Below are 22664 nucleotides of genomic sequence, written 5' to 3'. Positions count from 1 at the left end.
ATCCATCTTCTCCCAACGCCACAGGACAGAAAGAGCAAAATGAAACGGCACGACCATGCGTGTTAAACACTATGAGCACAAAGCAGCCTCCTGGAAGCTATATAGGGGATGCATTTTAGAACAAACAGAAAGTGGAAGCAAAGACAGCCCAGAGTTTTAAGAACAGACACACACCCCCCAAACAACAACAACAACAAAATACAAAAGGGAAGCAGAAAAGTGTGTATCTGCTCCTTAATGAAGCCATTCCCTAGCCTTGCTACAGGCACAGACTTTACCACTATAGTCATTTGGAAGTGCTTACAAATTTTTGATATTTTCTGCCACTCCGGCTGTGTACTGCGGATCTGTCTGAAAACAAAAGATAAGCAGTGTTACATCCTTCAGCCTCAGCCTGTGCCCCCATGAGGACCCAACCCCAGGGGTACTGTCAGCACCTCTGCACCACCCTCATTCACCTTCACGTCTCCTTTATCCAGTTTAACCGCTCTCCCCATTGCTGCCCACCTCCCAGGAGCCCCCCTTTGTGGCCAGCGTTAACCGAAGGCATCACACACCAAAATCCACTCAAAGGACTCAACACCCTGCACATCTTCCCCACATGCTCTCCCGCCCTTCTGCCCCTGCCAGCACCGTGTTTGCACAAAGTGTTAACTCCTGGGCTGTTTATTTTTTTTTCTCTATACATGTTGGCTTTCATCCAAGTGAATACTCTTGGCAGAAAAGGATCTCCGCCCCTTTTGTGAAAAAGAGGGGTCTATTTATAAGTGTGTATTTTTCATTTCAGGTTCATTTTGATGCCTTTCTTCCTTAAAAAAAAATACAGTTTGTTCCCACAATCAACCTGGCAACCCCTAACAGTTGGGAGGCAAAGGTCGCATGCTGCTATCTGCAGGCGAGATAAGTGCAAACACAGGGACAGGCACCAGACAGAAACCATCTGCACAGTGACCGGGAAAACAAAATCCAGGAAGGCAGGAGACCCAGGAGCAAAAGTGGTGCCTGTTTCTTGGTGGCGGCATTGTTTTGGGTGGTTGCACAGATCATGGGATCATGTGTCCCGGGTGGATATGCAGATGCAGCATTGCAGAAGCTGGGACAGCAGCTGCTGTGCTTGGCACTGGGGTGGAGGTGAGAAGGGAGACACCAGAGGTGTGTGTCACAAGCTGAGGACAGTGCTCCTACTCCGGGACAGTGACAAAGGAGGGTTTTCTCAACATAAAAAAGGTCCCTTTCCCAAACAGGGCTCAGGCTCCTGGTGCTGGACTGATTTCTTACCCCAGTGTTGTCAATAAAGCAGCAATGGGAAAAACAGAGGCAGTGAAGATGCTCCTGGTTTTGGGAGCAAACACGCAGCTCTGCTCCAAGTTGAAATAACTTTCATAACTGAAATGGTGGGTCGGTGCCAGCCAAGCCGGCCAGCTGGCCCCGGGGCTCTCCTGTGCCAGCCAAGGACCCCCAGCTCTCCCAGGCAGCCCAACTGGTACCCATGGTGGCTAGTGGTGGCACTCGGAAATGAGGAGTCCCCCATTCCAAGAAGGACATTCAGTGGTTCCACTTGTCCTGAATCTCCACATGAACCAGCATCATAGCTCCATAACCAGGTTCATGCCACCTCACCCACTATTTACGCTTTATCCCATGCCTGAGGAGCCCTAACAAGCATCACCAAGCGGAGGTACATCGGGAAACCCGTGGGAAGAGGCAGAGCCAGCACAGTGGTGGTTGGCACTTGCACAGGAGGACGTTGTGTAGCTGCAAGAGCAAACTTGGCAAGAGAGGACAGTGACGGTGGTGATCTGCAACTAGTACTGTTGGCGCTACTGGGATATGGTGTGTATGCTCCTGCAATTCATGGTATCGGAATTAATTTATTCATTGTTCACTTCCCTCATCACAGGTACACACGGAGTCAGGAGCTGCCAGCACAGCGTGCACCCTATTTTCAAGTCAACTAAAAAAATATAACCGCAGTCTAAAAGAGGAGATGTTTTTGGTCATGTTGCTTAACACACCTCACGCTTTAACTCACCCGCTGTGAAAACAGCCATCAGAGCTGTCCTGGCTCAAGGGGAAATGACAGCCAGGACCGACCCCGGTCCCCGGCACTGCGGGCTGCACCCACCTGTGCACACCTTCTCCTTGTACAAGATAACAGCCAGAGACCTGATGGCCAAATGCTAATCAAACCATCAAATTACGGATAAACAGGCAGCAAACCCAGGCATTTATCTTTGTTCTGCTCCCAGTAACATGTTACTGAGGTTTATCTTTCTCACCGGATTTCTGGAAATTAAGACAAATGCACTTCAGGCTCAAGAAAATAATCCTGAGGGAGAAGCCATGGAGAAAAATAACCATCTAAACGCATAGATAAAAGCAGCTCTTGTGGATTAACGTATCAAGGCTCTTTAGCCCTGGGATTCAGCAACTGATTCTGGGCTCCAGACACCAGTACAAAGAGGGATATTAGTTTCATCCCCGAATCAGTGGGCTCTTTTGAGTGGAGGTTAGTGCTGTCTTACAGGTACGTGGAGAAATGAAGCTGCTTCAGGAGCAGCAGGCTCCTGGGCACAGCCATGCGTCTGCTCCGACACATTTTAGGAATAACCACCCGAGCACCTTGTAACAACCCCAATTTAGATCGGAAAGACAAAGGCACGTGCCGTGCTGGCAGCCGCTAACGTGACGGGTTTGCCTGCTGACAGCCTGACCCTCTCTGCTCAGCCGGTGCTTCGGGGGATGCACCCAACAATCCCGGTCGGACGCAGCCCCAGGCTGGGCTCAGTGGCCCTGGCAAGCGCAGACTGGCCTCCGGGTGGGCAGCCGCCCCGCGGGGCAGGCTGCGGGATGGGATGGCATGGGATGGGGGGCAGGGAAACGGGGTAAACTGGCAAAGCTCCGTCTTACCTCGGCGATGAGGACGACGATGACGGAGTCCTCCTTCTCCTGCTGAGTGAGCTCTGAGATGAGGGAGTTGAGGGTGTCTGTGAGGTAGGAATGCACCTCCCGCTTCACGCTGGGGATTCCCATCACGACGGACACTGCCCAGGGCCACGGAGAGATTTTAGAGGGGGTGTGTGTGCTGGGACAAGACACTTTGCTCCGCTCCCGTGACCGCCTTGCGGCTCACCTGCTCAGTGCCACACCGTCATTAATAACCAGCCGTGATCAGCAGGTTGGCGGGTTCTGTGCTACGTAGCTTTCCCACACTCCTGTCCCCCAGCCCAGTACCAACCAGCAGCACCCCAGTGTGCCAGGCTGGCAGGGCACCCACGGCACAGCCAGACAGACTCTTTTTCTCCCTGAAAGACTGAAGCCTAAGGGAACAGCCAAACCCCTTCCCTCTCCTAGGGGCCTTTTCAGCCTATGAACGGCAACTTCAAGACCACTCTTGTTCTCCAAACCCCTCCCGTGGCAAGAAGCACCTCAGTTTAGGAAGGGCAAGTCAGGTCTTTGGCTTTGGGTTGGGATTTGGGAGCAGGGGGCAATCATCTAGTAATCAAAGTCCTATTCCAGAAGGGATTTGTCTCGTAAAATGGATTACAGTCTTTATGAAGCACTCTGCAAACTATGCTTTCATCTGACCACCTTCCAGGCAAAGCCCAGAGCACTCTGGAGATGGCAAGCAGCACAAAACATCTGGCAGAAGCATCGGGAACATTTTAGTGCCCGTTGAGAGCACAGACAGCACTTCCCTGTAGATTCGCAGCTGTGACATGGCTTACCCACCCCGTGTGTCACCATACCAAGGAAGCTTGCATGATGCATGCAGCCGTTCCTCCAGTCCTGCTCGTATCTGTACCACAGCCAGGCCCGGAGGAAAGGGGAGGGACAGGCACCAAGGTGAGGAAGAGCACCAGAAGCAGCACTAATTCCCATTTACCTCCAGTGCGCCCCTGTCCCACATGCACGGCTGGCTGCAGACTGTTCTCCTTTGACAGCAAATGTGGCAAATGATGGAAGATGGTGGGAAGGTGCAGCACATTCTTGTTGGTGATATTCCACAGTTTTAACTTGGTTTCGTCTTAAAAAGGAAAAGGGAATCAATTGCAAGGCACGGTAGGTCGGAAAAGACTGCAAGGCAAAAAGCCTTTTTAGAGCAGCCTGGCCACCCGAGACTACTGCTGGGTTACAAAAAATCAGGCCAACCTTTAACATGCTACCACAAACCCAATTAAAGTTCAGCAGGAGTCATGAGGGCCTTAAAGAAGTCCCAAAATATTTGGGAAGGAAGGGGGAGAATGAAGATAAAATGAAGGTCAAATCGGATCTTTACATAGAGATCCAATTTTCTTCAACTGAGCAACTTAAAAAAAAAAGAACAAATAAAGTGGCGAGGGGTGCTCAGCCAGCCTAACTCCTTCCTCTCCTCTCTCTTTGGATACCCATTTTCCATATGGATTCAATACAGCCATAGGAAACGGCACGTATGACTTGCAAGAAAAAAAAAGAAAAAGCTTGTAAGCAAGCAAATTGGCAAATATCTCGGCAGAGGCAAATCTCAGTGTTTAATGATGCATATGCACCTCTAATTAAACAGGAGTTTAAGAGTTCCCAAGTCCCTCTGAACTCCACCATTTGCTGGCGCCGGGGGAGAGGAGAGCACGTCCTGTGGGCAGCCCCGCACACACGCACACGCACGCACACCTCTCTACCTCCTCAATAGCAACAGCTTCAACACAGCCCGAGATCCTCAACTTCTCTGTTTATTCACCAGATAAGCTGCTCCAGGTCCGGTTTATATCCCGCAGGGCCTGTTTCTCCGAGATAGCTCTCTTGATCTCCTCCAGGACCAGGTTGAGCTCCTTGGAGCGCTTCAGGCTCTCCTGCTCGGCTGCGTGCAGTCGGTCCCGGAGGGCGAGAAACTCCCGTTGGTAGATGTCCACAACGTCACCTGCGGGTGAAGAAGAGAGGGCAGTGTTTTCCCCTGCACTCTGCACATCAGCCCATCACTCCTACCTCCACAATCCTTAAAACATGGATTTAGGGAGCTGTGGTCCAGCACGCACCCACTGGTGACCAAGTTGGAGAGAGGCCAGTTTAAGCTGCAGAACTACAATTAAAAAGCAACTCCCATTTTTCTCTTTAACTTAGGTTTCCAGGTCATGCAGAAATACAACCTGGTTCTCTGTGAGCAAAGCACACAGCAAAAAAAAAGTTGCATGGTAGTTCTTCTTCACTATATACTTAGTAAAGGGGAGTCAGCTCTGGCATTAATTTTACAAGCAGCATTCTGTATCTCTCTGTAGCTCCAGAAGCTTGGGTGCATGAGACAGCCACCACTGGAACAAGCAGCAGGGAACCAGAGTCAAGCAAAAAAGAACTGAAAGCACTGGTGATGATGATGACGGCCTGTTAAAGCCATGACAAACCCAAGGAACATGTTCAGTATTTTTAATCGCCTTGCTCCTTGCTTTGGTTTCCTTATGGCACACAAAAGAAAAGAGTTTTAAGAGCACACATCAAAGGGTTTTCAAATGGGTAATTTGGGAGAACCTCTGGACAACATCTCAAAAGCCTTCTCCAGATGGCACAGGACATCTCCCAAATGACACTGGGTGATGGAAAGCAAGATGCTGGCAAGGGGGATGCTGCTCTGCAGTGAGACAAGGGCAGGGACAGCACCTCCTCCAGCTTCGGAAGACAGTCCCAAATTCTAACGGCCAAAAGGGATTTTTGGGAATCTAACCTCTCCAAAACATGGCAGGATAAAGAATATCACATGGCAATAGCTGCCTGGATGCTTATATAGATCCAAGTGTTTGGATATGCGTCTTAAGGATGCATCATAATGTAATATATAAAAAAGACATTTTTAAATAGGGTAACAAAGCTTTTTATTTTGAAACAACATCTTATCACCATGCCCTTTTAAAGAAAGAAAACTATCAAGAGCTTTCAACTGGAACTAACTATACAGTAGCTGGGAGTGGAATCGGTTAGTCAGTAATGAACTTGCCCAGGCTTTTTTTTACCCCATTAGTAATGAAACTACTCATTAAAAATACACTTTTATCTGTGGTCACTCATGTGTTTTCAGTAAGGCTATAACTCAAAGAACTACACCCAAACCAGATTTATCCACTGAATAGTAGACCCTTAGCCCAAACACGACCAGGAGAGCTAATGACCAAAAATACCGCACTGAAACTTCCCAACACAGGGCTAAATATAAATCAGAGCCATTGAAAAAAGATACACTGACTGCATTGACAACTTCTATTTTAGGGTCCATAAAGAAAAAGAAAAAGGAATTTTGAAGATCAGACATACCCAGCTCCAAAACACAAGAGTTTCCAAGACAACGGTGCTTCCCAGTCCAGCTCCTGGTAATGCTTTTGCCTAGGAAAAGTTTCCCCCATGGGGTCTCTTCCCCCCAAAAAAACTTCTTAAAGACTCACTTAAACTCTCTCCAGGACAGCCTGGCTCCTATTAACCTTTCAGCATTATTTTCAAAGCCACTGGCACGGGGGGAAGGAGCAGAGGAAGTTACACTCATTTGATTACTCCGTCCATCTGACAACACATCATTCAAAGCCGAGGGACAGACATAAATAAGACCAGTCCTTCCTTTTTCCTGTGTGGTGCTGCTTGCTCTCCACTCCCATCGAGAAAGCATTTAAAAATTTGCAGGAAAACATGTTAACACCCAGCTTTGGGAGGTGCCACAGGAATTCACAGGCGGATGCCAGGCTTTAAATTGACTCCATGATGAGCCGGACCTTTGCCTGCTGGTACCTCTCAGATGTATGAATTACCTTTCAGCTTCCCAGTACTCTAGATCATAGGTTTTCCTACTTGTATCTTTTACTGGCTGCATCTGTGAACACCAGCAAGGAACAAGTCTCCCTTTCTGTTTCTGCATGACACGGTGGCAGGAACCATGCTTGTGCAAGGCTAGAAGCATTTAGCTCTCGGCGTACCGAGGGGTTACTATCCCATGGATGCTATCAAAGCCAAATCACTGCTAAAGGCTGCCATTAGATCTTGTTCTGCAACACCTGGAGCAGAGTAAAGGCAAGGCTTTGCACTTAATGGCTTTTTCCAGAGCACTGCACTTCGTTTGTGTCAGATTTAGAAGGGAAATGTCACTGATTATTCAGTCACTAATGACCTGCCCGCCGAAGCCAAGAGCTGTACTTTTCATTAGACTGCAATGGTGATGTGCAGTCAACCATTTGCTGCTTTTCTGGCTAATGGTTGGAAGGGAAATTGTATTTGTTTCCAGTGCTCTTGTCCTACGATGTCTTCGTAGGCTTTCCATTCTTTAATTAAAATTTCATGAAATTTAAAAGCTGATCGATCGCGGCCAGTTCTGGTGACAGCTTGAGCAGTCCGAGACAAAGCCCAAGCTGGGTGTACAGTTTCCCATGAATTTCCAGTAATGCCATTTTGCACTTGTTAGTCCGCAATGACATGTGGATGCAGCTCTGCCGTCCCCGCAAAAGCCCTCGGCTGCTCAGCCAGGGAGGGCTCTGAAAAAACACCAAGGGCAGCAGAGGATGAGGGCGGGGGGAAATTGGCTCCCACCTCTACAAGCAAGGCTGGACGCAGAAGTGATTTGCTGCTAATTGGGCTGAACAAATTTTTTAGCTAGTGTCAGTTCAGCACAGACTCTTTCCTCACCTTCCAAAGCAGCAGCAGCATTCCCGATCTACATATTTATTGTATTCCCTCCCAGCACAAGATAGCAGAGCTCTTAAAATATCTCCAGACTCAAGCACTGCAGGACAAGAACTCCTAGCTATAACTATATTAAAAAAAAAAAGACTCATCTTACTTTTTCTGGAGAGATAACACATTGCTTCGGGCTTAAAATACACTGGTTTAATAAAGAGGGAAAGTCGGTGTTAGGCGACGGTCCGCAGGACAGAGCTGGGAGACCAGAAACCTCCCAGACCTGTGGTACTCGCCGCACAGGTCGTGCATGCCCAGTCCCTGCCAACAACCCACGTCTCACCCTGCCGTGCCCAGTACTTGCACTCCCCAGCCTCCCACACGCCGCCTTTGCAAACAGGCTGGGTGCAAGGCTCCGAGCCTGCATCCAGCAGCTCCCCGCAAGCCGGCTCTCTGCAGGGCAGGGCAGGCAGCGCTGGGCACCGCCAAGCGCTGGCCGCCATCTGTCCATCCCAGCGCTCACCAGAGCAGATCTGGGGGAGCATCTCTGGAGGGGGGAGCAGCCTGCGGCAGAGGGACAGCGGCTGTAGGAAGCGGCCGGCTGAGCATCACTCACTGACCGGCAGCTCCCCACCCTGCTGCCTTCTCGCCCCTTGGCTGCACCCAGATGCGGCTGCCAGGATTCATTTTTTTAGTGGGGGCCCTCCAGCCGAGCACCCTGCGCCGGGTTTGCTGAGCAAGGATGGGACCCGCTGGGAAGCGGCAGGCAGGGGCGGCTCGAATGGGTGCCATTCCCAGCAGCCGGGATGCAGCGGTGCACAGCGGGTGGGCACACACTGGTATGGGCTATGGGCTGCCCCCCAGCAGCCTTATGGGGGGTCCACAGAGCTGATCTTCTGCAGCCTTCCCAAAGGCTTTTGTCCATCCAAGACTGCACCCATTTAATAAAAAGTATTATATATATATATATGTAAAAGTATATTTATATATATCTCTCCATCATGGACAATACTGTGGCCTCGTTCTTACTTAAATGACTATCAAGTGCAAACCATGTTTGCTAGCAGAGGTGAGGGCTGGGACATCTGTGTCCACTCAGCTTGTCCATTGTCAGTTTTCAGGTGAAAGCAAAATACCTAATCTGATCCTAAACCAGCAGATGGGCACAAATAAAGCCAATAAACCCCCCACCTTGAAATCTCACATGATCATCCCTATATATATATACACACACACATATATACACACACAGAGTGTCAGGAACATTGTAATTCTGTATTCTGCGTTAGTCTTTCAGATTGCACTCCAACCTCCCAGGGAGCCTGCGGTGCATTTTAAACATGTCTGTATTTCAGGACCAATTACTTTTGGTTTTGTTCTCTGCAGATAACCTCTCCCAGCAGAGCAGACCCATCGCCAAAGCCAGCGATTTCCCTCCAATTCAATAATTTCAAAAGCAAATGCAAAGTCTTTGAGAGCTGGATTTGCTTCTCATTAGGAAGACTTTCAAAAGACTTTGTTTAAAAACTAAAAACAACCCACAAACCTCTAAACCGTTTATCTTTATAAAATCTTGGCTTCAAGAGCACAACAGCACCTTTTGACCTGTCTGCTACAAAAGTTCTCAGGGCCAAAAGAGCCGAAACAAAGTGTGGTGCCCAGTTCACAACGCAAACAGAGTTGGAGCAGAAAATCAAACTGCCTACAGAAAATTTCTCTGCAATGACTATCCTCCTTTGTTTTATTTAAAGCATGCCTTTAGCAAATAACTGTTCTCCCTCTAGGACTTGCAAAGGCCTGGGGGCACTCTAGAGCACACAACAACCCCCTCCCCATGCTACAGCACCTACGTTACCCAAAAATGCAGCTGGTGAAGCATGGGGAGCCAGGCTGGCGAGCCACCCCACCCCAGCTCGCCACCATCCCCGTCGCAGCCAGACGCCTGTGCTGCCCACGCCTGGCTTCGTCCCCAGCCATTTACAGGAGCTCTTGGAGTTAGATGATGAATAGGGATTTTATTTTTTTTTTCTACGTTTTGATGTTTAATGATTTATATAATGCTGGCACCACTCCACGCATTACACTCTAGATTGCCCCAATTGAATCACAACATGCATTAGGTATTTTGCTAACAGAATTTCACTGGACCATTAAAATGGATATAAGGACTTACCATGCCATATCAGTGAATTAAATTCAGCTCCTGAGATGCACAAAAAGGACAGTCCTGCTTTACATGGAAATCTGATGGCTAGCATAGCACACAGGTGTTAGACACTTCGCACACAGGTACACAGGGCTCAGCAGTAACTCCACAGTGAACATTCCATACCATTAAAAACAAAATGTTGCCCTTTGCTTATCTGGCTGTAGAAGGAAGAAACCAGCTTTAGAGACTCACGATCAACAAAAAGCATCCCCTAAAAACCCACTGGGAAGCAACTCTGCTGGGGTATGTGGAGCTGCTACAGCTAAGTTGTGACACTAAAAACATTCTCTTAAGTAGCAGAAAGAAAAAGAGAAGATAGTTCAGCACCCAAAATACTCCCCAAAAGTCACTGCCTTTTCCAGGCAGGATGAAGACTGAGCAGGTCTTTTCCTTCAAATCTAAAGGAACACTAACTGTGCTCCTGATGAGCAAGATGAGACATATATCGCCTCCCCTTCCATGAGTCAACGGACCGTTGTTCCCAGTCTCAGACTCATCCTTTAAAATCATAAATATTTTGGCAGTGTAGGATATATGCAGCCACCGAGTACTTGGTTTGCGTTAAGGAATTGAACACCAAGACATGCTGAGCAACAATGAAACCCCATCAAGGACAGATTTGGGGGAGCGGACGGTATCTGGCAGGGTGAACCTCCCAAAAGGCTCCAGCAGTTGCAACTACCCTGCTGGGGCTGATTCACCCCCTCAGAAGGAGCGAGCATTTCAGCAGTGCTACCACCACACAGCAAACATGGATGCTTTGTTCAGTAAACATTATGTGACAATTACATCTCCCCTGCGTCCCAAACTGCCTGGATACTGAGTCAAAACAGACATTTTCTAGTTGCTGCTTATAAAAATACACCCCAGGTTCCTTTATTATAAGCTTCTTTAACTTTTTTTTTTTAAAGCAAAAAAGTTTTTAAAGAAACTTTTTCAAGTTTGCACTGATGGGCAAGCCCCGTCATAATAATCAGAGAACCACAGAATGGTTTGGGTTTGAAGGGACCTTAAAGACCACCCAGTTCCACCCCCCTTCCATGGGCAGGGACACGGGCCACCAGCCCAGGCTGCCCCAAGCCCCATCCAGCCTGGCCTTGAGCGCAGTGGGCAGTTAAAGCAGTCATCAAAGCCAGCACCTGTGGTTTAGCTCCTTATGTCCCTTTATTTACACTTTGTTCCAGTTCAGTCGCTGCCTAGAACTATCCTGAATCGTGGCCGAATAACGCATCTCGATGCCACCACTGCCCCAGCGCCTGCCTCCCTCGGTGCCATCGCTACGCTCCAACTCAGAGCCGGTGCCCGAGCGCTGTCCTGAGCAGACACAGAGCCGTTCTGCAGCACCAGCCTGCGGCACGTCACAAAAACCAGTAACTGACCTCCAAACCCAGCGGAAGGCGCTGGCTGCCAGGCTGGGTGATGGCAGCGATCCCTCAGAGCCCGCACCCACGCAGCCGCTCAGCTCTGCGGCTGCTGTCTTCAAGCATCCCACTACACCGCTGTCGCACCGAGCTAACACATCAGCAGCAACAAAAGGCTTATTAAAAGTCAGCCTGTCTGAAAAAATGATTCTCAAATAAAGTACTTCCACTGGCTGCAATGAGTTGTGTGAATGCGTGTGTTAGGGTTGTTTCTTTTTTAAATATAGCCATTTAATAAGAGCCTGCAGTATTATTTAACAGCATTTCAACCTTCCACAGCTCCACGTAATGAGATAGAAATGCAATGCATCCCTCCACTGACACTCTACCCAGGAGGGAACATGGGCACCCTTAAGTCACCCTTTCTTCTTTTTGCAGCAGTAGGTGTTGATCATAATCCTGTTGCATGTCTCCTCGCTGGAGTTTGATGTTGTCTCAGCACATTCAGTCCTCTAGAAGGAGAGAGGAAAATACATATCCCCTGTGCCTTATTACTCCGAAGTAGGAGCATCTGTTTGCATTTAAGATCCCGTTCAGACAACATTCACACAGATGCTTCCAAAAATAAGCTTCTTTTTTTTTCTTTTAAAGCCCTAAGTAGTAAATTTTCAGGGATGGGGATGGTGAACCACCACATGGATGGCGACCATTGCAATGCCAAGAAGGAGAGCAGGTCACAGGGGTGCCTGCGCCCAGCCCCAAAACGCTCCCCAGGGAAGGGCAGGAGGGCTGCAAGCTCCAGAGCAAGGCTGCAGAAACTCAAAAATGAGGAAAGCAACCAGTGATGCCCATCACCTCTGCCTAAAATGTCTAGGACCAGGGCAGCAGAGGCAGCAGAAGCCATCAGACGGCTCTCGGGCACCTGCAGAGCCGGTCTGGGATCCCTCTCCAGCCCAGCTCCGTGGTGAATCGCATGGAGCGACACAGAATGCTCCGAGATCACGGTGCGTCCCTGGGGTTCACCGTGCTGTGAACAAAAGCGCTGGCGGGCAAGGAAATCCCTGGTAGGTGCGAACCACCATCAGCTCCTGCAAAAGGAACTAGTCCTGATTTTTCCTGGGGTTTTATCAATCCCTCCAAGGGATTTAACCAAGGCAGAGAAATCGGACGGCAATTCATATTGCTGCCAAACAGCTAAGGAGGAGAAGGGGAGAGGGCAAACACTGCCACTGAGCTAAAAGAGAAAGAAGACGTAATTAAATAGTGAATTTTCATCATAGCAAAAGGTTAACTATCAAGAGGAAGCCACACAGATTGGCATTAAACTCACTGTCTAATAGATTTAGTGAGGATCTGGAGAAGGCGATGAATTTGCGAAGCAGCCAAACAGGAGCTGACACAGAGATAAGTTCATCAAAGCCACAAAATAAGCAAATGACCAGGAGAAAAGGCAACAAAATGGCAACCTGATGCCAAAGCTGATAGATGCAAATTAATCAGCAGGGGAATCGAGGTATTTTTCACGTTTCTCAAATAACAATATTAACTAGGAAGGAGACCAGAGTATCAGTCTTGATGCTGCTCTGCAGGCAGCAGCAATCCAGGGATAAAAAGGGGAATGGAGAGGGAGGCAAACAAGATGTTAGTCTGCTTAGTGAACAGGACGGGGAATAATAGTATGAAGATTATAACATTATTAAAATGATGCTGCCTAATCCCAGAATAGTTTTCACCTCATCTGAAAAAGAATATTATTACAGACTTAAAAGGGGCTTTAGAAGAGGGTGATGAGAATGATCAAAGGCCTGAAAAAAACCTCTGCTCTGTGAGGAAAGAAAAAAATATATGAGATTATTCATCTTAGGATGGGCATATAATAATAGGGCTTACGATGAGAAGCATATAAAATAGAGCAATATAATGAAAATATATCACAGATTTCCATTCTCCTTGTCTCAAAATATAGGAATAAGTAACCATTCAAGTATTAATTTGAAGCTGATAAAAGGAAATACGTTGCCCAGAGAAAGTATATTATTTCTCTGAATTCACTGCCATGGAAAAACACTGAAATGAGGAATTTAAACAATGTCAAAGAGCTGAAAGGTGCTGCGAGCACAGAGGCACCACGAGATGGGGCTGAGACCAAAGTGGGGTAAATCGCCACCCTGCCAGTGGTCCCTAGCCTTGTCTGGGCTGGGAACCCCCCTCTTCCCCATTTCTTGGGAGAAAGGTCCCACATTTCTCTCTCTTCACAACTTAATTAGGAGCACTGCAGCTTTCGTCTTCAAAGCAAAGCTAATTCATTGGCAATCTAATTATTTACCTGTGCAGCACAAATACAGCTTTCGAAGCATTTTTCTCTCAAATGGAAAGTGAAGGCTTTGTTCTTGGTGGGTTTTTTAATACTCTTTACTTGATTAGGGAATAAAAACGTGCTGAAAGTGAACAAAATAAGGCATTACAGAAATCATGGGTCATTAAACCTCAAAATAATTGCAGCTTTACAGGATTTTTAAGTGAGAACATCACACAAGGCAAACCCGGGCAAGGGGATGTGTGGAAAGAAAGGGGTAAAAAAGGTGATGGGGAAAGGCTGGGGGCTTGCACCCATGGTCTGTCCTGACTGAGCACACCTGTGCATGGTTTAAAAGAAGATGCATTTGGCCAATGCACCGTCCCTCCATGGCACAGACAGGGAAAACACGCTCGCATGCACCTAAGGGCAGCGGGAACAGACTTGCAGCGGAACACGTGTTGTTGCGCTGTATTGAAAATGCACTTGCAGGGACCCCCTGCAGCCTCAGCTGTGTATCGTCAGGGTCCAGGCACATCAGTCTCGGCAGGATCATGCCATGGATTCTTTTACTTGTCGCTTGTGGCTACCAGCTTCACGGTGGATTGCAAGCCATCACAGACAGTACAAACCCAAATCGGATTTGCTGGGCTTCTCACCACCTGCAAACCTCCAGACCAGATCGCTTTCCCTTTCACCTTGTCACAGTGTGTACCAAAGCTAGTGAGTACAATCTCATGCACTGAAACAACACGGAAGAAACAGCTGATGCCTGGCGCGCACAGGACCACATTCCCGTGGGTGCTGGCAAGGCCCAGCTCTGGAGCTTCAAGGAAACAGAAAATCCTGAAGCAGAGCAAATGCCTCACAGTCTAACAGGAGCCTCCTTTTTATTACAACCTAATTATGTTAATAGTGAGACAGAGACCTTGTTCCACCAAACCCTTAAGCACCCAGGCATCCCACTCTGTGCCTCGCGCTAACAGCTCACAAGTCCATCCGAAAGGAATCCCTCTGAGAAGGGATGCCGATCTTTGGAAAGGTCACTGTGTTAATCATCACGCCCTTCCCCTAGCAGCAGCTGTTGCTAATTGCCTGCGAAGGAGTCAAAATGAAATTCTTGTTTAACCCTCCTCCCTCCTAACATTAGTAAAAAAATAAAATAAAAAAAAAAGGGGGAATCATCATCATCACCCCCAACAAATGACCACGAGCCATCGGCACTTCGTAGCTGGTGGACGAGCTTAGCCCATCTCAAAGATGCAGCGGCCGGTGGAAAAAGCAGTGCCACTGTGTGACCTGAAGGATAGCTTATTGATCAGCAAGAGTGAGTGCCTGGGCGTTGCATTTCCCCACCTCCTCGCACAATCGACCGTCGCACTCGTCGTTCCACTAAGGTTACCACCAGACTCAGAACAGCTGAAATCCTGGAACAGGGGGTATTTGTTTAATCAATAACATATGAAGCCTTTGGCGTGGCTGAGCGTATGAAAGAATTTTACGACAGCAAAATAAAGTGTGGCTGTGTCATAAATCAGAGAGCACATATGGAAAAGTTAGAGCGACGTCCTAAGTCAGAGGGATATCAAGGAAATCACAGAAGTTCTGGCTGGAGTCCCTGGCTCCACTGATGTTAATAGCCAAGAACTTCAATGCAAGTCAGGTTTGACTTCTTTTTCCAAAACAGTAACTCATTTGCAATGCATGTGACTGTATTAGAGTGAAAGGATATTTAGAACGTTCCCTTCGCTCCACTGTCTATGTAAATTGTACATTTTGTCTACTACAGATCCGCAGCAGCAAACAGATTATAGTTTCCCTGTTGTACCAATGCCTGATCGAATGCAGGACTGTGCTGCTGGGTAGAAGAAGATTTTAAAATCACCATATACTGATCATGGGATGAGCTGCTCTGAATTGCATTTTGTTTTAGTAGTCTTAAATAATTTGCAGGATACTTGAAATAAAATGCATGCAGAACCTTTTAAAAATTACTCAGCATTAATATTTGAAATATTTATCCCCCAGGGTGCAGGCTTGTAACATGAGCACTTAATGGGGTCTATTTTCTTCTCTCTGGAGAAAAACAAGACAATGCCATTAAACAGCACACTTAGACCAACTATAAGCGTTGATGCTGTCTGAGGGTTCTTGTTTCATTTTATAGGCTAGGATAATTCCTAGGAAGAAAAACATACCGCTAAAAGAGTCGGAAGACTCGCTTCTCCCTTTTCTCATTCAGCAGCTAAGAAAGCATGAGAAAGGGTTATTAAATAATGCTGGCACCCCCCTCCCGCAAAACCACAGCAGCCTGCTGTAAAGTGCAAAATCTCCTCATTTCTTCCCCTGGCAGAAAACACATCACTGGAAGTACAAGCAAGATGGACTTCCCGACTTCCCAGCAACCTGCAGTAATTTAACTTTTCCCTGTTCAAAAATGCAGGGACTGCCGCAGTGCTTGGAGGCCTGGGGGCCACATCGGCCAGCAGGATAGCTGGAATGCCGCCTGCCAGCCCCGTGCCAGCGGCAGCGTTATCCCTCTGCCGTGAGGCAACACAGCTGCTGGCGATGGCACAGCACAAGGTGGGGGTTGCAGGACATTTCAAGGGTAGAAAATAAACAGCTGGGGGAGGAGGAGGATGCTGACTACGCGGGTGTCCTACTGCTAAGACCTTTAGTTGCTTATTAAATGATGCCTGAAAGCTTCTCAACAAGCTGCTGCTCTGAAATGTTACTGGCATCTCCCGCTGCCCCCATGCCGAGCTCCAGGCAGCGTGTCACGAGTGGCTTTGGGCGATCGCAAGCCAGGCACGCTGAAATGGGCAGGGTGCTCCCTGCGCCATGCCTCTTGCCATGGCACTGACACCCACGCAGCCCCACGGTCCACCGTATCCATGGGCTGACCCAGCTGCACAATTAAGCATCCTCACTGCAGGCTTAATTTTCAGCTGGATCATCCCACTGAGCGAGCCAGTGGTGCAAAGGAAGCACATGGGAACTAGGACGCCCTTTTGGACGACAGCCCATAACGGACAGCAGTTCAAATGGCTTGTGAAACCACATCCCTAGAGGTTTTGCTTTCTTGCAATGTCAGGTTTACCTGATGGCTTAAAGACAATGCACCAAGCCTCACGGTGTGCTGCTTACCACCTCCCAAAATACGTCTGCTTCCCATAGCCTCGGACCACAAGACCATGGTATTTATGCTTAATTTCACAGCCACTCCTGAAGTGCTGTTCAGCCCTGGCAGAGGACACCTCACACTCCCTGTGAGCAGAGATATGCCGTTCATGCCTCTCATTGCCTCCAAACATGTCTATTGGAATGCATTTGGGGTTTCAGTTTTTCACACACCATTACCTTTATTGGTGGCACGTGTAACGTAATGCCAATTGGTATGTGGACTGCCGCGGCTCGGTTTTCCGGACTTTCCACCCAGAAGGAACCTATGTTACAGAAAGATTCAATTTTAAATGCAAGAAGAGCACAAGATGGACAGGCTGCCTGCTGAAAGAAGAGCCCCTGCCTCCTGCTGGGAGCCCGTGAGCTGCGCCCAGCTAACAGCGTCAGAGCCCACAGCTGGAGCTTTCCATGACTAAACTTGCATCTTACACAGCTCAGAAAGCACCAGCATGGCTGTACATGCTCACAGCAGCAGGCACAGGATGATGCTGAGTTGGGCTGTTGGGAGAGCAACGCTGCAGTATCCCAGCACGGCTCTCCCGGCAGCGCTCACTGTCCCCAGCCACTCCTTGGGATGAAACCAATCCATCAGTTGGTTTTATACTGGGACAGGAGGATTCGCTGAAACGCTCAAACCAAAAGCCCAGACGTTTTTAAAGTCGGGGAGGTGTGAAGGGAAGATGAGAGAGTGAGGAGCCCCAGAAGAGCCACAGCTGCTCAGCAAAGGCACAGAAGGGTGAGGGCTTTTGCACAAGCCTAACCCCAAGCACAGCTGAGCAACGCCACAGCTCGTACTGAAGGAGTTAAACTGCACAAAATCACAGCAAACAACACCAGTGGGAGTGACAGAATGCAGGGCCTGACCCGCTTGCTGCAGTCCTGCTGTCCCAGGGGTGCCAGGAGGTCAAAACCCAGGGAAAAATCCTACCGCGGGGGAGCAAGGCGAGGCACAGCACAGGGAAAACAAGCAGCATGACTCACTCCGATGGAAACTGCCCTTAAAAGCTGCAGCACGAGTGTTCAGAGCTCAATTCGAGCTCCCGTTCCATCTGTACAAAGAGGTTTACTGTTGGACTGCAGTGCCTGGGGAGGCTGTTTCTGTACTCGATTGCTTTAGGTACCCCAAACATCGCTTTGGAACTGGTCTCTCAACGGCCACGCAGGCTGCTCAGCACCTCTTTGAGGGCAAAAGCTGTCATGTGAGCATGAAGAAATGCTTAGCAATCAGTTCATCCTTTGGAGTGCCTTTATGAGAGGTCCATAAAGCGAATCACCCTGGGCGAGTCCCCTGTTAATAACTCACCCTTGTACCCAGCTTCCCAGAGCTCCCTGTGCATAGAGCAGCTTCATTACCCAGGATCACCACTGTGCCCTGCTGCAAAAAATCTAATCCAATTTTCTTCTTCTTTAGGGATAAAACATCAAGAGAGGGCAGTCAGTCTGTCAGACACAACAGTGATGTGGAAGAAGTGGAGGCAGAGCTGTGGCATCATCTCCAGCAAACCCCGGTCTGAAGAGGAGCAGTGCAGATGGGTGAGCTCCAATGCTGCCCTGGGCTGGGAGGAGTGGGTCAAGATACACAGCCTCTTTTGGGGAACTCACTATTTAGTTTTATGACCATGGAAAAAAATAAAACGTACAAACTATAAGATTGTGACTTTGTGTGTAGGTATTTATGACTACCAAGATATTCCTAGAAGGCTCCCGTGCCTGTCCAACGCCTGGTGAGAGCAGGGGCATTCTGACAGCCTTACAAACCAGCACACTGGAAGAAATATCTTAAGTTTTCCATAACAAACCAGAGCAAGGCCTGCCAGGAATCCTGGAGGCTGTCAGTGTGGGTCAAGCGTTTATCAGCCCTACATTGGTGTAGAGCAGGGCAGCCCCAAGCAGAGCTGCCCAGCACTCTGCACCACCTCTCGGCACTGTGGGCTTTGCCTGGGTGCATATCCTTGGGCAGCACCCAGAAATGGCAAAACCACTCCAAAAGCCAAAGTGGGATCAGGATGCCACAGAGCACCACTTTGGTATCACTCTGCCCCAGCAATGTCCCCTCTCCAGATGGAAACACACCCTCTGCCAAACTACCTCTGGCACCGCTCCCGTGCAACCTGGCCAGTGCATGTTGACTGTAGCTAATTCCCTGGACATGTTTCCAGAGGACAAGCCCAGTAGCTCTGTGTGTGTGTGTGGCACATGAGATTTCAGGGGTGTGTGTGGCAGTTTCACACCCCTTCCCCAGCGCAGTTTGGAAGGTGTTGAGCAGGCAGGTGTGCAGGCACCCAGGAACAGGCAGGACGCACGTGCTAAACCAGCCTTGCACACCTGCAAAGACAAATAAATCCTTTACCATCAGACAGCAGACTATAAAACGAAGCTATAAGAGCATATCACTGCACATGAAGGGAAATTCATTCTGCTGCTAATGCCCATAACTTCCCTACTGAGAGTAATGGAGATCAACAGGGGAACAGACATCTGAGAGTACTAAAATGTGCACTGGGTTTTTTCCACATTTGTGCTGGGCACGCTACTTGAAATACAAAATAGCTGAGTTCTTCTTTCTCCCCAACCCTCAAGCTGACACAAAATGCCCACATTTTAATAGTGTGATTAACCATTAGCATAAATTACCAGGGTTATAATGAATTCTCGGAAAAAAACTTGATTGTTTCTTCTTCGGAGCTGTGTTCCAGTTCTACACCAAGTGACACTTCAGTTTAAATAAAAAGCAACTCCTATGATGGGTATCAGATAAGGAGTCAATCTAAATGATGCTGGAGGTCCTTCCCACCTTTGAAATACATAAACATACGTGTTATTTATCATCAGCATAGTACAGGGACTGGCTGATCCTCTGGAGCTGAAGAGGAAGAGCCAGAAGATCTTCCAAAGGTGAAAGGAGAGGAGAAAAGCCAGTGAAGTCTCCCAGCCAGGGCAACGCAACAATTTATAGACGGGAGTATTTTCTAACTTCAACTTCTTCCGCAAGGAGACCATACACACGCGTCTTGCTGTTCAAAGGACATCTTGTGCGTATGAGCAAATTTGTCCAAATTGGTTTGGCTCTGGCCGCAGTAGTATGTTCAGTACACCACTTCCAGATGTGTTTTCTATCCCCGTCAGGCCGGCTGCTGCCTCCAGCCAAGACAGTTATATAAGCTGCAAAGCTCAATTGGATTATTTAGCCCAAATCGCTGGCCGAGAGGCAGCGGGGCTGGGGAACCGGCCGGGCAGCCAGGAGAGAACCTGCACTGCCACCGGAGCGTGGGGAAACGGGAGGGAGCAGAAGCCAGCAAATAAATTAAAGAGTTCATAAAGCATGACCGGCCTCCCTGTCTCCCTCGAATGTTTTCTCACGCCTCCCATCCCTTTTACAGAGGGTGTATTAGATGGTATTTATTAGAGATGTGTTTTCCTATTTTAACAACAATTAAAAAAGAATGCAACAAGCACGCAGAAGACGCGAGCGTTTCCTCTCCGCACTAAGAAGCATTTCCTGACTGTGCCGCTCCACGACATGGAATAACACATCTAGCAGCTTGGCTTTCCCACAATAATATTTTTTGCCCCGAACTGTGGCTGTTGTGGCGGCTTATTTTCCATTTAAGGGCACAATCCTGCTTGCAGGATAATCCACGCCAGCGGATCTTCACAGATGTAATCATTAGGGCAAAGCCCTAAAGAAGAAGTGTTGCAACTATTCTTGGGAAGAAATCAGGAAAGAGAAGAGAGAAGCTGAAGAGTTTCCAAATGCTGTAGCTATCAAAGTGTGCCAGAATGATTTAGTTCCTTTTATTTTTAATAAAACTGGATAGTTAAGTCAGAAGTTAACACAAGTATATAAACTCACACTAAACTTTGAACCGGTTCCCTACTCCATTACTTAAACACAGGATACGTGCATGCTTGAGAGCTACTTAAACCCTTGCCATGAGGTCCTGGATGGACTTTGTACAGCTTCACTACAAATAATGAAAAAAAAAGCAGCCTGGCATCCTTCTCTGCCACTGCTGACAACATTCCCACTGCTCTCCACCAGGCAAAGCGCCACGGATAAATTCAACAGATTAAAACAACCAGAACAGTACAACAGGCATGGATGTGCTCGGTTCTGCTGGAAACGGCTACACAAACACTGCGGATCACATGCAGCGCTTGGAGAGAGATGATGCCTCTCACTCACCCCAGCTCTGGTCCCCAAAGCATCATGCACACCGCAAACCCCCAAAATTTGGGGCTGCAGAGCTCCACTGCCTGCATCCCTGCTGCATCCCGTTACGAATATTCCCGTGAATGGGGAGCTTCACCATGCTGCATAGAGTAATAGTAAACAGCAACGGTGACCAAAAAGCTGTTTACAGAAGGGCTCTCTGCTACAATCCCATGATTACTAGTTAAGGAAATAGAAAAAATAATAAAAAAAAAAAGAATACAAAGAGAGATTTCCACAGGGCACAGTGAGCCATACAATTTGTGCTGTGCTTGGACTTTGTAAATCAAAATCCAAGCGATGTTTACAGCACCCTAGTCATTCCTTAAACTTTATTTTTCTTTACTGTGTGCATTTTATGCCCTCAGTGAGCTGCAACGTAAAGCTCTCTGTGTGACTGATGGAAAGCAGAAAGTTGGCACAGCCCGATTGGGCAAACCAGCCTCACCCCCCGTTATCTGCATTAAGAGCTTCAACAAATTTGTGTAATACCCGGCATTATAGAAATGGATTTCCAACCAGAAGAGCAGTTGGCAGGATTAAACAAGTAGAAAAGCACATGCACATAAAAAATCAGGAGGTCTGCACACGAGCTAATGGAGCAAGCAGAAAATAACTGGGCATGCTCCGTGGGCTCGGGGACCGCTTCCTTTACAACAGACAGTAATGTCTCATTATGGGAGAAACAAATACAATAAAGATGAATATTCCACCTTCCCCTGGCTACATTTTAAGTGTTAAGCCAATACAAATTCTTGGGTTGTATTTCACAAAAATAGCTACTCGGGAAAAAAAAAACAACCCACAAACCAACCAAAACCAAACAAAACTGCTGGCAGCGCAGCAAAGCAAATTTCATTTGAAAGATAAATCCTACATTCTTCACAGGCAGATGTGAAAATATATCAGACTTTATCATAACAGCCCCTCCCGGGAGCAAAAGAAGCCACAGAGTAAATTTACGACAAAAGAGTTGTGTCTTTTCCCTTCTTCCCCTATATTGCTTAACTCACTACAGACAAAATTACTAGCAAACCAGCAGTTACTGCATCTCAGAAATAGATGCTACACACCTTCCCCGCGCTGCAGTCCTCGGCAGAGTCAATATGGAATCAACCCTGCACTTGGGATCATTAGAAGAACTCTTGGATGGTGAAACTACACGGATGCTGCAATTACTGTCATCACAAAATGACCATTCAGTTCCACTTCTCCACTGAGGCAAGACCGTACCAACCCTCCGCTAACAAACACAGCCTTGTCGGGGTGTCTGGGCACGAAGGCGCCTGACACCAGCCAGCGCCTGCCAGGAGAAGATTGCTGGCAATTTAAGGACCCGCTTAATGCTGAGCTGGACCAGGACACTGTAGCATCACTATTTCCAGCTGATAAAAGGGTGAACTCAATCTACCTCCACAGTTTTGTGAAAAATCCTACAAACTGGCATGTGACATGGCCTTAAAACTGCTCCTCGGTGCAGGATTATAAACATGGATCACCACCGTCTTCCCCCCAGCAAGAACACAACACTTAGGAGCAATTACCCATCTCTTACCAGGATAGGGCAGGGAGCAAAGGAAGAAGCATCTTTAATCGAGTAAATCCCAGCTCAGTCCGAGTCAGCCGATCCCCTGGTTGCTCCCCCAAACAAAACAAAACTCCCTACGCATGCAAGTGTTGGAAATGGAACACAGAGAGGCATGCACCCTACCCAGGAGTGTGCTGGATGCTCAAACATGAAAACCTGTGGCTCTACTCAGTTCTGCACCCACGTTCTCACCT

General features: G+C 48.0%; 1 protein-coding gene across 4 annotated transcripts in view; it reads right to left on the bottom strand.

Annotated features, from left to right (window-relative positions):
• Positions 1–22664, bottom strand: part of MGAT4B (alpha-1,3-mannosyl-glycoprotein 4-beta-N-acetylglucosaminyltransferase B) — a 52103-nt gene that overhangs the window by 11333 nt on the left and 18106 nt on the right. For 2 of the 4 annotated variants that reach the window (XM_055718437.1, XM_055718438.1), the window contains 4 exons: positions 4718–4897; positions 3887–4027; positions 2911–3044; positions 305–351 (listed from right to left, as the gene is read on the bottom strand). In XM_055718437.1, the coding sequence (XP_055574412.1) occupies positions 305–351; positions 2911–3044; positions 3887–4027; positions 4718–4897 (502 nt within the window). Of the gene's footprint in view, positions 1–304; positions 352–2910; positions 3045–3886; positions 4028–4717; positions 4898–9793; positions 9942–16846; positions 16933–17972; positions 18222–22664 lie in introns of those variants that run through there. The other 2 variants (XM_027807279.2, XM_027807280.2) reach the window with 2 other exon arrangements.

This window comes from Falco cherrug, chromosome 8 (genome assembly GCF_023634085.1).
Source record: "Falco cherrug isolate bFalChe1 chromosome 8, bFalChe1.pri, whole genome shotgun sequence".
Classification (NCBI taxonomy): domain Eukaryota; kingdom Metazoa; phylum Chordata; class Aves; order Falconiformes; family Falconidae; genus Falco; species Falco cherrug.
The sequence above is the reverse complement of the archived record's forward strand: the minus strand, read 5'-3'. Positions and strand labels throughout refer to the sequence as shown.